Source organism: Ischnura elegans, chromosome X (assembly GCF_921293095.1).
Source record: "Ischnura elegans chromosome X, ioIscEleg1.1, whole genome shotgun sequence".
NCBI classification, from domain to species: Eukaryota; Metazoa; Arthropoda; class Insecta; order Odonata; family Coenagrionidae; genus Ischnura; species Ischnura elegans.
The window spans coordinates 9,287,568-9,304,269 of NC_060259.1; the positions used below are offsets into that span (position 1 = coordinate 9,287,568).

Here is a 16,702-nt window from a genome sequence, read left to right on the forward strand (position 1 = left end):
CGAGGGAAATGGCCCATATTTGGGTTCAAAAAGCGTTCGAAACGCCCGGGCTAAACATTGCCCATTAATAGCCAAGGCAAACCCTATCCTCCCTTCCCCCCTTCCCCCTCTCCCCTTCCCCTTCTTCCACCCCCCTACTTCACCAAGGAGAGCTCTGAAGGAATTTCCCCTGCCTGCAGCAGTTCGCCTTCGACACTGAGGATAGCGGGTCAACCCGCTGAAACGTCTGGTTGATTCTTTGTGAGTGTCCTTTTTTATGTGTTTCTATGTTTTTATTAGTGTTATTATTTCGTCATCAGCCCTGATGACAATGGACGACTCGGCCATCGAAACGTCGGCAGAGATGGAGAGCCTTATCCGGTGGCAATCCCGAATAAACTTCAACAACAATGTAAAAAGTGAATATCGGCTCCTAGACCTCACAATTTCTACGCAAAAAAAAATGTTAGCGTATCATTTCTGGGGCATTTTTTACGATAAGAATTCCAAACTATGGCATAAATACGCGTTCCTGCCTTCATCGACGACAATAGCAGCAGTGACGTAAATCCTTCTCCATTTTTGTATCTTCCAGCATTTGCTTTTCGGCTTCGCTATGGTGGTCGCCCGGGCGAGCGTCGCCTGGGCATCATCATCGCTGAAACATCGTCGCAGTTACGGGAACCAAAATTATTGTGAACACGGCGAAAAAAGTGATGACAAAAACTCCGAGTTCTACACGGAAAAATGCCTCGAAATCACTTTTTAGGTTCCTGAAAACCATTATGTCAAGTAAAACCTTGCGCACCTACGCAAGAATTCATTTTGCAGAAATTTTTGCTAAAACCGTAATCGCAATTAAGAATAAACACACCGTTTTACACTTCGTTTAGACTGACTGTATTACCGCATTACCGCCCACAAAACGAACAACCTGCAACGCCCGCCGCTTCGCCTTTTTTTTCGCGCGAAATTTTAAAGACTTGACGTTATCGCGAAGCGTAGGTGCGATAAACGAGTGACGGTCTAAAAATATTCGTTACGTGATCGCGAAATGACGTTAGCCGGGGTGACGTAGAACGAGTACTCACTGTATATATTATATATATATATACATATATAATATATATATACAATGTTTTGGAAAATATGAAATGCACGTGGCACGTAATATAAATGGTTCAAGTCAATATCGATGCATAAACACAGAGATACACAAAAGAAACACTCACATTGAATAAATAAACTCGAAGCACTTCAGGCTTCGATAGCACCTCAGCTGAAGGCTGAGGAAGAAGCCTGAAGTGCTTCGATAGCTTCGAGTTTATTTATTCAATGTGAGTGTTTCTTTTGTGTGTCTCTGTGTTTATCGATATTGACTTGAACAGTTTATATATATATTATGTTTGAGGGTAAAAATGCGGCCTGACTGGGACTCGAACCCAGAACCTCCTGGTTGCCGGCCAGGTGCTCTACCAGTTGCGCTACCAGGACGCTTAGACTTACCATGATCTCGGCGGGGGTTTATACACAGAAAACTCCCTTTGCTGTGGCCCACGAGAGTAACCAATAGATGGCACTGGGGCAGCTCACCACTCACCAGGGGAAGGAATGGACGAGGACACAAGGATGAAAGGAAAGGTACACACTCACACGATAGTGGGAAAGAGACAGGAACACGCGTTTCGGGGCACGCAGAGCCCAAGTGAAATAAGCCAATATGGCCGATACACTACACTACGAGACCAAGAACCCGGGTCTGAATGTATCTTGTTGAGTTAGCCCCGCCCCAATACACCCCTCCCCTCTTCCCCCCACCTTTTCCCTTTTTCCAACACACTCCTTCCCCACTCATTCTCTCCTTGACTGATGAAGTAGCTACAACTACGAAAGTCTTTCAGTTTTATTTTTATATATACTACTTCATTCATTCACACGACGCCTTAAGCGCAAATATGCATATAAATTCACAGGTAAGGAAAGAAAGGGAAAGGAACATGGAATAGAAAAAGGACAAGGACAACGGTGCTGTGGTAGATGGAAAAAGCCAGAAATCAGAGGGTAAAAATGCGGCCTGACTGGGACTCGAACCCAGAACCTCCTGGTTGCCGGCCAGGTGCTCTACCAGTTGCGCTACCAGGACGCTTAGATTTACCATGATTTCGGCGGGGGTTTATATACAGTAAACTCCCTTTGCTTTGGCCCACAAGAGTAACCAATAGATGGCACTGGGGCAGCTCACCACTCACCAGCAGAAGGAATGGACGAGGACACAAGGATGAAAGGAAAGATACACACTCACACGATAGCAGGAAAGAGACAGGAACATGCGTTTCGGGGCACGCTGAGCCCAAGTGAAATAAGCCAATATGGCCGATACACTACTTCATTCATTCACACGACGCCTTAAGCGCAAATGTGCATATAAATTCACAGGTAAGGAAAGAAAGGGAAAGGAACATGGAATAGAAAAAGGACAAGGACAACGGTGCTGTGGTAGATGGAAAAAGCCAGAAATCAGAGGGTAAAAATGCGGCCTGACTGGGACTCGAACCCAGAACCTCCTGGTTGCCGGCCAGGTGCTCTACCAGTTGCGCTACCAGGACGCTTAGATTTACCATGATTTCGGCGGGGGTTTATATACAGTAAACTCCCTTTGCTTTGGCCCACAAGAGTAACCAATAGATGGCACTGGGGCAGCTCACCACTCACCAGCAGAAGGAATGGACGAGGACACAAGGATGAAAGGAAAGATACACACTCACACGATAGCAGGAAAGAGACAGGAACATGCGTTTCGGGGCACGCTGAGCCCAAGTGAAATAAGCCAATATGGCCGATACACTACTTCATTCATTCACACGACGCCTTAAGCGCAAATATGCATATAAATTCACAGGATATGCATATATGCATAACTTGCAGGAAATGTTTTTGACAATATGTATTATTTTTCCACATAATCTTCAGACACCTCAATGCACTTCGTATACCGAGAAATCAGCTTTGAAATCCCCTCCTCATAGAAACTTCCCGCCACCACCTTGGTCCAGTTGGTGATTGCTTCTTTCACTTCCTCGTCACTTGTGAAAAGTTCTCCAGCTAATCCCTCCTTCATTTTGGTGAAATTATATATATATATATTCAAAGTTTTGACTATATATAAGAAAAAGACCATATATATATACGAGGGTCATCCAGAAAGTAAGTTACGTTTTTCTTTTTTAAATCGAGTTTTTATTGAAAAAAATTTAAACTTGCAGGAAATGTTTTTGACAATATGTATTATTTTTCCACATAATCTTCAGACACCTCAATGCACTTCGTATACCGAGAAATCAGCTTTGAAATCCCCTCCTCATAGAAACTTCCCGCCACCACCTTGGTCCAGTTGGTGATTGCTTCTTTCACTTCCTCGTCACTTGTGAAAAGTTCTCCAGCTAATCCCTCCTTCATTTTGGTGAACAGATGAAAGTCTGAAGGGGCCAAGTCGGGACTGTAAGGTGGATGGGTCAGAACATCCCAACCGAACTGATCCAAAAGTTCCGTAGTGGATCGAGCGACGTGAGGCCTTGCGTTGTCGTGGAGAAGGCACACACCAGAGGTCAGCATTCCTCTTCTCTTGTTTTGGATTGCCCGACGAAGCTTCTTCAGAGTCTCACAATACCGGGAGGCGTTAATTGTTTCTCCTTGAGGCAAGAAATCAATCAGGAGGATCCCTTTTTGGTCCCAGAAAACAGAGGCCACGATCTTCCTGGTGGACTTGACAACTTTGAATTTTTTCGCACTTGGGGAGGTGGTGTGTTTCCACTGCATGGATTGTCTTTTGTTCTCTGGGGTATAGTGCGACACCCAGGTTTCATCTCCAGTGACTATGGACTTAAGAAAACGATCCCCCTCCATTCTGTAGCGGCCCAAAAATTCACGAGCTGCAGCCACTCGTTGTGACTTGTGTTCGGGCGTTAGCTCTCTCGGAACCCGTCGGGCGCAAAATTTTCGAAAATCGAGTTTTTCTGAGACAATCTCATGAATGATGGATCGTGAGATCTCAGGGAAACACTTATGGAGTTCGTCCACAGTGGAACGGCGATCTTCGCGTACAGCACTGTCGACTTTTGCCACAAGTTCGTCCGTGACTACTGAGGGTCTGCCTCTTCCACTTTCGGCCTCAAGTGAATGTCTTCCCGCCTTAAATTCACGAAACCATCTCCTCACCATTAATTCACTCATTACACCCTCTCCATACACAGAAACAAGCTGTTGATGAATTTCAACCGATTTGAAACCACGGGCATGAAGAAATTGAATCACTCCGCGCACAACAACTCGAGACGGAACAGGCACCGAGGTGGCGGGACGCGACGTCGAGGACTCCATTTCAACGAGTTACTGTGACTCTGTTTTCAAGGCTACTGAGCCTATTCCCCTCTCATTCTATTTAGAAGATTCCCCTCTTTTGTACAATGTAGTCACATTTGTCAAAAAGTGCCTCTAGCGATCTACACACCAAAACGTAACTTACTTTCTGGATAGCCCTCGTATATAGTCTTTTTTAGAAAAGTATTTTTTTTCAATATAACCTCATTATCTAAAATTTTGGCGTACTCAAAATCAAAACTCATTTATTGGTTTACTGAAAAAGAGACTTTTCAAGGAAATGGTTTACATTTCAAAAACAAAAAGTTGTTGTAATAAAAAAACTGACATCGATAACCTCAGTAAAATTAATTTTTATTTAATACATCAAAATTAATGGTAACCTAGGTGTGGCAATACCTTAGCAACAAAACATCAATAAATATGTTCAAAGTTAAGAGGTCGGTCAAAATTTTTTGTGTATTCCATTCTGTTCTTATATATATATATATATGTCTATATATATAAGTATGTAACGGACAAAATAAACACTAATAAAAACATAGAAACACATAGAAAAGGACACTCACAAAGAATCTTGCAAACGTTTCAGCGGGTTGACCCGCTATCCTCAGTGCTGAAAGTGCTGCTGCTGAACTGCTGCAGGCAGATCCTCCAGTAGCTCTCCTTGGTGAAGTAGTGGGGGTGAAAGAAGGGGAAGGGGAGAGGGGGGGAAGGGAGGGTAGGGTTTGCTTTGACTCTTAGTGGGCAATGTTCAGCCCGGGCGTTTCAAACGCCTTTTCAACCCAAATATGTGCCATTTTCCTCGTTCTCACCTCGATGTTGGTTGCCTTTTCTGGCAGAATTTCAATGATAGTTATGGAAAAACATTTATCGAAAGAACTATTGTGTGAGGCAGTGTGAATGGGGATGGGTTCATGAAAGGGGGGGGTTTTGCAGGAGTGCCTGTGGTTGTTCATTCGGATGGATATGGGTGTGGTGCATTCTCCTATGTAGTACGAGGGGCAAAAATTACAAAGCAGCTTGTAGACAACGTTGACGGAAGTACAAGACGGTGTGGAGGAGGATCTATTGATGACAGGTGAAGTGGTGGGGCGTAGCAGAGGGCAGCACTTGCAACGGGGGCGGTTGCATGGAGTCAGGGAGGAAAGTGGGGGGAGTGTGTGCCGGAGGAGGGGGCGGGTGGATTTTAAAATATTACCTGAGTTAGGTGCTCTTCTGTAGGCAATGGAGGGGCAGGATGGAAGAAGGGCAGCTGTGGTTTTGTTTTTGCTGATGATGGGGTGCAGATCTTTTAATATTTTTTAAATTTTTTGAGTGCCAGGGAAGAATGTGGTGGTGAGATTAAGTTTGCTAGTTTGTTCTTTTTTGGTGCGTGGGGTGTATTGTTCGGAGGGAGAGGGTATTTTCTTTTTAAGCAGGGATTCTGGATACTCTCGTTTGAGGAGAACATGGTTTAGGTTCTGTGTGGCTCTTTGAAGAGATGGTGAATTTTTGCAGATGCGATGGGCTCGGAGTGTAGGTGTTCATGGTTGGTGGGTTTTTTGTGGATGGAGGTGCTGAAGGTATTGTTTTCAAGGTGTATGTTATATATATATGTATATAACATACACCTTGTTATATTTTATTATTATATTATCATATAAAAAACCCGATTGTACCTTTTTTTATGTATAAATATTGTGTATCGTTTTAATCTTTGTATTTTATATTGTTCATACTTTTTTCTTACATAGCCCTGATGATGATTTAAAAAAAATCGAAACGTTGGCTGAAACTTGTTTTAAAATTGACCTAAACTCCAGGAAATATTATATCGTAAATGATTATGTTACAAACTTATAACCTCCGTACGTCCGCCTCTATACCTGCCACGTATTTCATGGAGAACCTATTTCAAGGCCCACTGCCGACGACGCTAGCCTGGCACATTAGTTTTATATTTCAGTGTACCGGAGGGACGGCACCCGTACGGTTACAATATACTATATACCGTATTTGCACGAATCTAAGACGAACATGATTCTAAGACGACCCCCCTTTTTTGGAACTCCTCTAGGGAATTTTTTTTTTCCTAATAACGATACGAATAAACGATGAATGGGGGAAAACGATCAATGCGGCAATGTTAGGCTAGGTTGCCTATGTCCCAGGAAACACAGTATTTTTGGCGCGTAATTATGATATTCAGTCAAAGATTCAAACAAGATTTTAGCTAATTACAGGAATACTAGTACTTTATCGAGACACTTAGGTCATATTGTTTATTCGACTAATAGTTTCTTCAGCAGGGCCATGCTCCGAAGACGAATAAAATTAAACTAGTGAAAATGAGACCTGACTTTATTAAACCCATACGGAAAACACTCGGTGGTTTGAAGCCAAGCCACCCTGGAAAGCAGGGAACCGATCGTACGAGGTGAAGTTCAGAACTGATGCTATCGCGTACGGCATACGCAGAGCATACTGCAGAGGGTGAAGCAAGACCATATGACTGCGCCATGAAATTTTTTGTCCTAAAGATACCCATTCTTTTCTAATTAGCGTAGCGCCAGATAGGCAGATGAATTCGGATTGTTAGTAGGGAGAAACAAAATATCCTGAGAAGATATCCTGTAACTCTGTACTCTGTACAGAGAAGTAACTCTGACAAGTGAGACTTATGATATAACACGTAAATTGATAACTGATAATAACCTGATATCCTGTTTTCAGAAAAAAATGCCGCATTAACTGCAGAGAAGCTCAGCTACGAGGATATAGAGTTTCGCCAAAATCACCATCGTATTTTTCCAACAAGTTCCTTGCTTAGAAATGCTTAAATAACGTTAGAAATACGTCGTGTTTGATCTCCTTCTTTTTTTAATTACGTGCACATTACAAATATTTCAATCTAATAAATGTATAATACCAATTGCTGAAATTCATTCTTAGACACTTTTAGGGCTAATAGGTGATTCATGCAGCAGTTGACCTCCAGAAACAGGGAACTTCGAAGCAGGTAGGCTGAAAAAGATCAGTTGGTGAGAAAAGGGCGGGGGGCGTGAAACACGTTTCTATTGTTTTCGTGTAACTTGATATTTTTTTCGAAGCTAAGGTCGTCGTAATACGATCCCTTCGCGAGCTTGGACCTTTTGTTTGATTATTGTGAAGAGGAAAGCATCAGAGGGGGGAGGCGAGTGCTGAATGGAGGGGGCTCAGGGAAAAATTTCTGCTGTGTAAGTCATTTGGAACTGTCATCTATCTGCTTTGTAACCGCTGATTTGTATGTGCTTTCGAACTGCTGTGGAATTGAAACACGGCACACAGCAGTTCATGACGTCATAGCGTCCTACCATGTCATCAACTCATTTGTAACACATTTTGAACTGCTTGGGATTTCCATTGGAAACTGCTATGGAACTAATTTTCAACCTTTGGAACTCATTTGGATTTAAATTTGGAACTCGTTTGTACCACTCGTTCATCCGTTTTGAAACTGATTTGTACCAGTTGGACACCCATTTGGAACTCATTTGTACACCATGCCACCTGCTTTGTAGCAGTTCAAGATGGCGTATTCAATTTTCTTGAAGTTTATTTTAGTCTGTTTCGGAAATTTAAGTAAGATGAATATTGCGAATTGAAGTGCGGCAGTGCCATCATTTCGCAATAGCTCCATTGCTTTCCAAAGCATTAGTCATAAGCGAAGGATCTTCAAGCATGACAAGCTTAACACAAGTTTCATATTTTCATTTTGCGGAGTGAGGGGTAAGTCACTTTGGTGGTCAAGAAAGTCCTTATCGAGAGCTTAATTCCGATCTTACGTGGTTGATGTGGATCATTCTGTGTCCATTTTTGAGTGAAATACCTTCGTTTCTGGATCATTTTTCTTGAAAACCATCATGTTAAATATCTGAAAATTCAATGGAAAATGCAAAAAAAGGCCTTTCCGGGTAATCGAACTTGTCTACCTCGACATTGAAATATATTTTTCCCGAATGCCGAAGGAGGGATTCATGGCGAAAAAATTCAGTTTTAAAATACGGATCCAAATATGACATAAACCATTTCCTAGGGCTCGCGAAGACAATACATCGGTATGTTTTATGTATATTAATCGATGCAAAATACTACTTTTCCGGTAATATTAAAGAACGAAAGCAATGAAAAAAAGGTTGCAAAAATGCCCTAAAATTCAATATTTATATGTGCGAAGTATACTTTGAAAGCATAGACATTGATGTTTTTACGATTATAATATACTTGGAAACGCAAAAAAACGCGAGCGCTATGAAGTTATTATTGAATACCTTTATTATACACAACCAAGATTCTTGGTAAGTAGTGAAGATAATCTTGTCGCATTTCAAATCGGACCCAAAAATACGATTTACGCAACAAGGAAAATAGAATAATTTTTAAACTCATTCGAGTGAATATTTGGGAGTTCCGTTTCTATCAACTGACTTGCGATTATTTCTTAAACCGTTTATGCATTTTTATTGCATATAATAAAGAATTTCCGTTTTCTCGACCAAACGTATCAGACTGAACCTGGCCATGGTATGTTGGTGCGTAGAAGACAGTTCCAAAACAAATGATGACGTATATAAATCGCATGGATTTGTTCACAAAGAATTGCAAACGTATGGAAAGCAGTAACACATGAATCGTCTCCGTATGCAGCAGTTACAATACGAATTATGACGTCTGGAAATCCTATTGAATCGTTCAACAAGAATTGCAAATGTATGGAAAGCCGTTACTCATGAATCTTCTCAGTGCACAACAGTTAAAATAAGAATGATGATGTCCGGAAATCCTATCCTCCCGTTCAAAAGGAGTTCCAAATGTGTAGAAAGCAGTTACATATGAATCTTCTCCGTACACAGCAGTTACAATACGAATGATGACGTCTGGAAATCCTGCCGAATCGTTCAAAAGGAGTTCCAAATGTGTAGAAAGCAGTTCCACACGAACACACTCTGTACAAAGGAGTTCGAAAGGGGATCACAAATGAGTTACAAACGTCTTCATATTTCTAATTTTTGGTACAAATGAGTGGAAGTGAGTTTCACAGCAGTTCCAATGCAGATTTTGGTGTTCCAAAGCAGTTTCAAAAGGGTTCCAAAGCAGTTGCAAAGCAAACATTTTTCCCTGAGGGATAACGGCGATCTTGGGAAATAAGCTAATGTTGCTCTTCCACGGCACTTATCTTCTTCCTATGGTAGTTCTATCTCCTGGGAAGATTCAAACTATGTGCCTGTCGCTATCAGCCATAAATGACACATTGCATTTATTTCGTTGTCATTTTCATCAAACGATGGATGCTGGAAAATTATTCGTCGGGACCGTGATCTTCAAGCAATCTATGTGGGAAAAAATTACATTGTCTATGTGGAACTTTATTTGGGACCAGAAACGGCGAACGATGGATGCGGGAAAACGATCAATGCGGGAACGATAGATCGGGGTTCCACTGTGTAACTTTTGTTTTGAAAGCGTCAGTGTAATGACTTCTTTTCTCTGCCATCGTAATACTCTGAAAGGCACAGGATCACAACTGAATCAATCTCTCTAATCAGAGGCAAATCATGTAGCCTTCTTGCCGTTTCTCTGAGAAAAATGCAACGACTTTATAGCAGTTTATCCTGCGACGGCATTGAGGCTTTAACGTTACAATTTAGGTAAATTGTAACCAATGACACGAACATTTTGTGAGTTGATCAAGCTTTAACTGGAATGGAGCCGAACCCAGGGTAAAGCAGGCGATCTCGCAGATACGGCAGAAGTGCACCCGGCGACTGATCGGCATGCACCGAATCTTCGCCTGCTGCCTTGAAATGGATTTTTTTTACTTTAACTCAAAATTAAATAAGCTAAATTACTGTTCAGCTATTTTTGACGCTGATTTTTTGTTGTATAGCTATCAGGTGGCAAACTCAGGTATCCAATTTTTTTAACGTAAATTATGCAACCCGATTGACATCGAGAATTTTGCATTCTATTGTAAGACACTCTTTTCTGCAGGAGCTAGGAGGGAAAAAAAACCTCGTCTTAGATTCGTGCAAATACGGTATATAATATATATTATATATTATATATTATATATATATATATATATATATATATATATATATATATATATATATATATATATATATATACACAATGTTTTGGAAAATATGATATGCACGTGGCACGTAATATAAATAGTTCAAGTTAATAACGATAAACACAGAGACACAAAAAAGAAACACTCACATTGAAAAAATAAACTCGTCGAAGCTATCGAAGCACTTCAGGCTTCTTCGTCAGCTGAAGAATGAATGGTGAGGAAAGGAGAGGGTTGGAAAAGGGAAAAGAGGGGTAAGGGGAGAGGTGTATGGGGAGGGGGAGTTAGGAATAGGGGTTAGGATGCAACGTTCAGACCCGGAGAGCTATTGGCTTGAAAGTGCCAAATGCACGCCAATTCGAGGGTGTGGAGGTTGAATATATATATATATATATATATATATATATATATATATATATATATATATATATATATATATATATATATATATATATATATATATATATATATATATAAAGAAGAGTGAAAACTTTCAAGCGCGCGAAAACGCAACGGCTAAGTATGAATGCTGGGAAAAGTCTGTGTGACATCATTCTGGTTCTGGCTGCTGCCGAGTGAGGACACCTTGGTGCAAGGCTATCAGCACCGCTATGATGCAGGCTGCTAGCAGGTAGCTGAGTACCCTGCTAGCAGGTAGAGCTTGGCTTAAGTAAGGATTATTAACACCCTCTTAAATGAAGGAAACTTTCCGACCTTAGGCAATTTTAATAGGTGATTATTAAGAGATGTTCCCCTGAGCTCTGTGCCTCATGCATGCATTTGTAATCTCAGAAGATGTAAAACTCCTGACTACTCTTATAGCATCTAGGTCTCTGTGACGTCATGTGGAGTGGCATCGCATGGGTGCCAATCTGGCCTTTTTCAAATGAGATTAAAATTGACCATTAACATTCGTCTAAAGTGGGATCTCTAATACCAAATAATTTGTATATTATGAATACACTAATGGCGGGTAATGTGTCGCAATTAATGCCTTTCATGTTCTTTGATGAAGGAAACTACCCTATTAGGAAGACCTGTAAGGTATTATAAACAGGTAGGAAATATGTGAAGATGGCAACCAATCAGAGCAAAATTAGAATTGTATGAATACTGGACCAGGCTTGACAATATCTTATCAACTGAAAGTATTTTCGAAAAGTATTCCTCCGAAAAAAGGCTATTATGGAGAGTTTGACCCAATGTAAAACCAAGTAGAATTTTGTAACTTTCTTGGCATGATTTATATTTGTTAGTTTTTGCTTTTAGAAAAAGAAATTATGACCAATTTTCCATGTAACTCCTTATGTCTCTCTCGGTTCTCCATGATTTGTGTTTTTTTCATAAATCATTATGTAGAATAATTCTTGTCGTTTTTATGCATATATGTATTCATACAACCTATGCTAATTTAAGTAAAAGTCATATGTTCTCTGTCAATTTTATTCAACCAGCCAAAGATATTAGACCTAAGAAAGACCTAAATAGAAAGATAAGAGTGGCAAAGTATTTTACTTTTCAGATAACTTCCTAGAGGAGACAGTGCTGGCATTGGCAGTATGGGCGGTGGCTATCATTTGCTTTCTTGCATTTTTCCTTGGAGTTCTCCTTGTTTTAGGAATGATGATATTAGTCTTAATGTCATTTCAACATCTCATGTAAGTAGAATTCATTTCTCGTGAAGGTGGATAAATCGTCTCGTTTGATTAAAATTCACCAAATTTGCTAAATTTTGATAGTTGAACATGAAAATGCTTTAGGTCATTGAATTTGTTTCAATTTAAAAGTATTTTTATATTGAATTTTTGTTGTTAAAAATAGTGATAAGTTTTAAGACTGTGGATGAATTTAAGTTACTCTTATGAATAATGTGATTGGTGATGCTTAAAATGCAATACCAGGCTCTGTGGAGTCTTGGAAAATGTTCCTTTTATGAACCCAAGTCATAACTGTTGTCAGTTGAGGCACCACTAGTCCCTTAGTTAAGCCAAAAATTGCAAATTTCACGTGCCAATGGTAAAAAACATATTTAAGCAGTTGTGAAATGTAAGTACTTGAGAATCATTATTATTAAAGCTTTGTTATGATTAAGGTAGGTTTGCATGTAGTATTTAAGAAATATTCTGGCAGTCTCTCCACCCTGAATAGACTTCTCTCTTCAATTCATAATAAGGCCTCCTCCCTTTCATTCTCTCTAAAAATCCTATTCTCTGCCTTCCTCTCCCTCTTGAATTCTACCCTCTAATACTGTGTTCAACATCCCCTCCCTGCGTAGTACTAACTCCATCTCTACCTTCTGTCTCTTCAGTATCTCATCTAAAAGCTGGGGGATTTCATTTCAAATCAGGCAGATAGTGCAAAATCATGTCAGGTGACCATCACCGATTTCTCTGAAATTTATATATGTGAAAGCAGTATCCTTATGATGAATAATGATGACTTTATCTCAGCTCAGAACTGAACCGTCATAGAGTTACCGTCCTTTGAACATTGCAGTGTCAGGCCTCAGAGTAAAAAATGAAAAATCACATAAATGCTGATTACTAAGGAACCATGGCTTGTAATGCAGTTTTTATTGTTTCATTTTGAAGAGAATTCATTTATGCACACTATGGCATAACTTGCAAGTCATTTGAAGCAATAATAAACAAATAGGACTAGTTTAAACAATAAAAATTAGTCATTATTTAGCAATTTATTACTAAAAAAAGCCACCTTTTATTTTCTTTAAACTTTCTCAGGGGGTAGTTTAAATGTTCTGCTTTCAATAAAAATAAATAAAAAAAGGTAGTATTTTTATACTTTTTGTTTTAAGGCATGTTTTAGACTCTTTTACACCAAGAGTTTAGACTCTTTTACTTTTATAACTCTTTCTTCTTGGCAGAAAATTCATTTCATCCTTATGCGCCTAGCATTACTTTTTCACCCTCCTGCAGTTCGGGAGTGACCTTACACCATTGCGGAAGTGTCCGTTTCTAGTTCTACATGTTCCTTCATTTTTAGTGTTTTTTTGTTTACTTGAGTGCTATTTTTGTAACAATTTGGCCGGTTGAGATTTTTCTTTTCATTTCCTTCACCTCTTTTACATTATTCTTATCTTAAATATCCCATCATGTCTTACAAATGGATTATTTTTAAAAATTTGCTTTTTTACCTTCCTTTTTAATTTATTCATATTTTATGTGCTATCACAAAAATTATGATTAGACTAACTTTTTTATTAAAGATATTTATCCCCGTTTCGTACTCACTACATTATAAAAAAATGATCTTAGTGCGGTGCTTCAGTTAATTATGTTATATTTGAATTTCTTTTTCTAGGAACTTATTTTGTTATTGCTAATTACGTTTATCCTGGGTGATTTTTTTGGGTCTTTTTCCTACTTTCAAGGCATATTTTCTCATTCGTTTCTCTAGGTCAATTACCAATCCTCTATTCATTTCGCTTTTATTTCGTTTTCCGAGTTATTCATAGTCTTGGGGTTAATTGCAGATTTTCTTCCTTTTCATAAAAAATAACATTTATCGCGTATGCAACACTGCATTACATTATGTACAGTATTGGTCTGTATTTTTTTACTCGTGTATTTATTTCCTTAGCTTTGTAAATGAAATTGCGGAAATGAATAGATAAACTCAGAGGCATTTTAAGCATTACCTACGGCATTTAACCTTTATTTTTTCCCTTGAAATAGTATTTTTATCTTATTTTTTAATTTATACATATCTTATGTACAACCACAAGAATTATAATCAGACTTAGTTTTTGTTAATAACAAGTATGTATTCCCATCTCAAAACTCACTATTTTATTTCAAAATGTTTCCATGCGGTCCTTAAGGTCGTATTTTATACTTAATTAATAATTTTAAGAATCATTATTGCAAATTACGTATTTTTACATATTTCGGGTTTTTTCCTAATTTTACGGCATACTTTCTCAGTCATTGCTCCACATCAATTAATTGTCCTCCATTCATTATGGCGGTTTCATTTTGTAGGTCATTAATTCGTTCTAGTGTTAGGTACAGATAGAATCTTACTTTTCATAAAAACTAACATATTAATCACATATGCAACACTCCATTACACAAATTGTACTATTTTGCTGGATAATTTTTAAGGCTCAAGGTTGGAGTCCCTGATCCCTACCAGCGGCACTCCCAGTGATTATTTCAACTTGCAAATGATATTTTCTTTGAAATAATCCTCTCGTATACGGAGAAAAATGCAGAAAGCGTTTTCTTCCGAAATCCTTCACCAAGGGCCCTCACTAAGGGCATAACGGGTTGGAAGCCGTTGGGCAGGGAGCACTGGAAACTTAGCTGGGCCTTCTTCTCCACATGGGCGCAATTAGGGTTAACACTATTTCTAACGATTGGAGGAGGTCAGAGTTACCGAGTACCGATATTCGGGAGAAAATGTGCCGTGATAGGTTTTTAGGAATTATGCAGGCTCTTCATTTCTCCGCTAACTGTGAAGGCATCCGTAGGACTGTGACTACGATTTGCCCAGAATGTGAAGGTCAACCAGGGCTCTGTCTAAGGCCTTGCTTTCAAATATATCATAAAAATTTGTAAGAATTTTTATTGAAATGTTTCAATTTTGCAATAACTCTGAGGTAACATAGATTTGCTTTGATTAAAAAAATGTTTATTTCATTAATTTATATTTTTCTTGCCGTTCATTGTGTATTCTACTTCTGTGACTTGAAAAAATTAAATCTGCGGCCTTTGAAACAAAAAAATTACACGTAAAGACTAATTCCAAGATATTTTCGTCATTAACCTAAGGCATCAACGGTAGAAGAAGTATTATAAACGGAAATATGAAAAGTTTACTGCTTCATACAAGTAAAATTGCATGTGTGTAATGCAGGTTGCGTGTATTGTCAATTACTGGTGACGGGTGGCGTACATGTATGTCATTAACGTTTTTTACAAATTGCGAGAAATAGAAACAAAAAAAATTGCAAATTCTGTTGTATTACTTCCAACACCACCGTTATGAAGGAAAATCACCCATCCGTCATTGGAGGTTACGGCGAAAATATCAACCGCATTGAATGTGTTAACTTTTAAGCTGCGATACTGACATCAATCGAGATTCTAAATCAGGTACATACAATGCACCATGAAATGTGACATTGAGTCCTTTTTCTTCAGGCATTTAATGATTACTGAACCAGTTCCAGCAATCAGCGCTTCATCTCTGTTACCCATTGTATTAAAACCATATAAACTCTTTTCTTTTAAGTATAAAAATCACTTCTCATGGGAGTCATGAGATGAACAGGAATCCAGAAACCATTCCTTCCTCTTGTGCTTTCCATTCTTCCCAATTGAACAGTAGGCTTTAGCTGTATCCACCATGTATGTCAAGGATGCAACTAACTGTGGATATTGATTCGCCTCACGATTTCTTCTTTTGTTCTTCTGCCAAAAATTCTTTCAATTCCCTACAATCCTTTCTAATATGGCCAAAATTACACATTGTAACATTTGTACAACTTCTGACTCTTACTTTTAGCAGGAGTATTTCTTCTATTCATATTTCTACTTGATTCCTGTTCCTTTCTTTCCTCTTGCAATTTCTGATTGTTCTCCTCCTTATTGATAGGCGTTCAGGCATTCATGGCTGCTAACACTCAATCTTTTTCTTTGCCATTGTTCATTTCTCTATTCTACCTTTTCTCCTGTGTCAGTAAATTAGAAATAACACTGTTTATTTTTAGATGCTCCTTACATTCCATGGTGGAAATTGTATGCCACAATGGAATATAAGATTGGAAGATGTTCCAAAAGATTTTTGTTCTCCTTTGAAAAACCTCTAAGCCAAAGTATGGACAAAGTATGCTCACCAAATTTTATGCCACAATTGCTAATCTTCCTGCTTAAATCTTGCAGCTTGTACACATAATCTGTCATGGATATGGAATTGCCTTTCTTCAACGTAAAAAAATCTCCCAAGAAATTAATTTGCTTCATGAGACTGAATTCGTGATTGTGAGTTTGTAATATCTTCTGTGCTCTCTCTGGTGATTTATAAGCCCCAATATAGTTAATATACTTATTACTTATCACTTACGTATGAGAGATAATGCCTGTGAGTTCTTTTTTTCACCAGGACTAATTTATTCACTCAAATCCTCTCTGCCAAATAATGGGTCAATTGCATTCAAGCAATCTTGTTGATCCAGAAGTGCCCTTACCTTAATATGCCAGGCATAGTAATTGTCATCCTTCAGTT

The 16,702-nt window shown here is 38.9% G+C and overlaps 1 protein-coding gene across 2 annotated transcripts in view; it reads left to right on the forward strand.

Moving 5' to 3' along the window:
- LOC124171061 overlaps nucleotides 1–16,702 on the forward strand; it is a 78,181-nt gene that overhangs the window by 13,131 nt on the left and 48,348 nt on the right. For both annotated transcript variants that reach the window (XM_046550210.1, XM_046550209.1), the window contains exon 3: nucleotides 11,976–12,111. In XM_046550210.1, coding sequence (XP_046406166.1) covers nucleotides 11,976–12,111 — 136 coding nt within the window. The remainder of the gene's footprint in view (nucleotides 1–11,975; nucleotides 12,112–16,702) is intronic.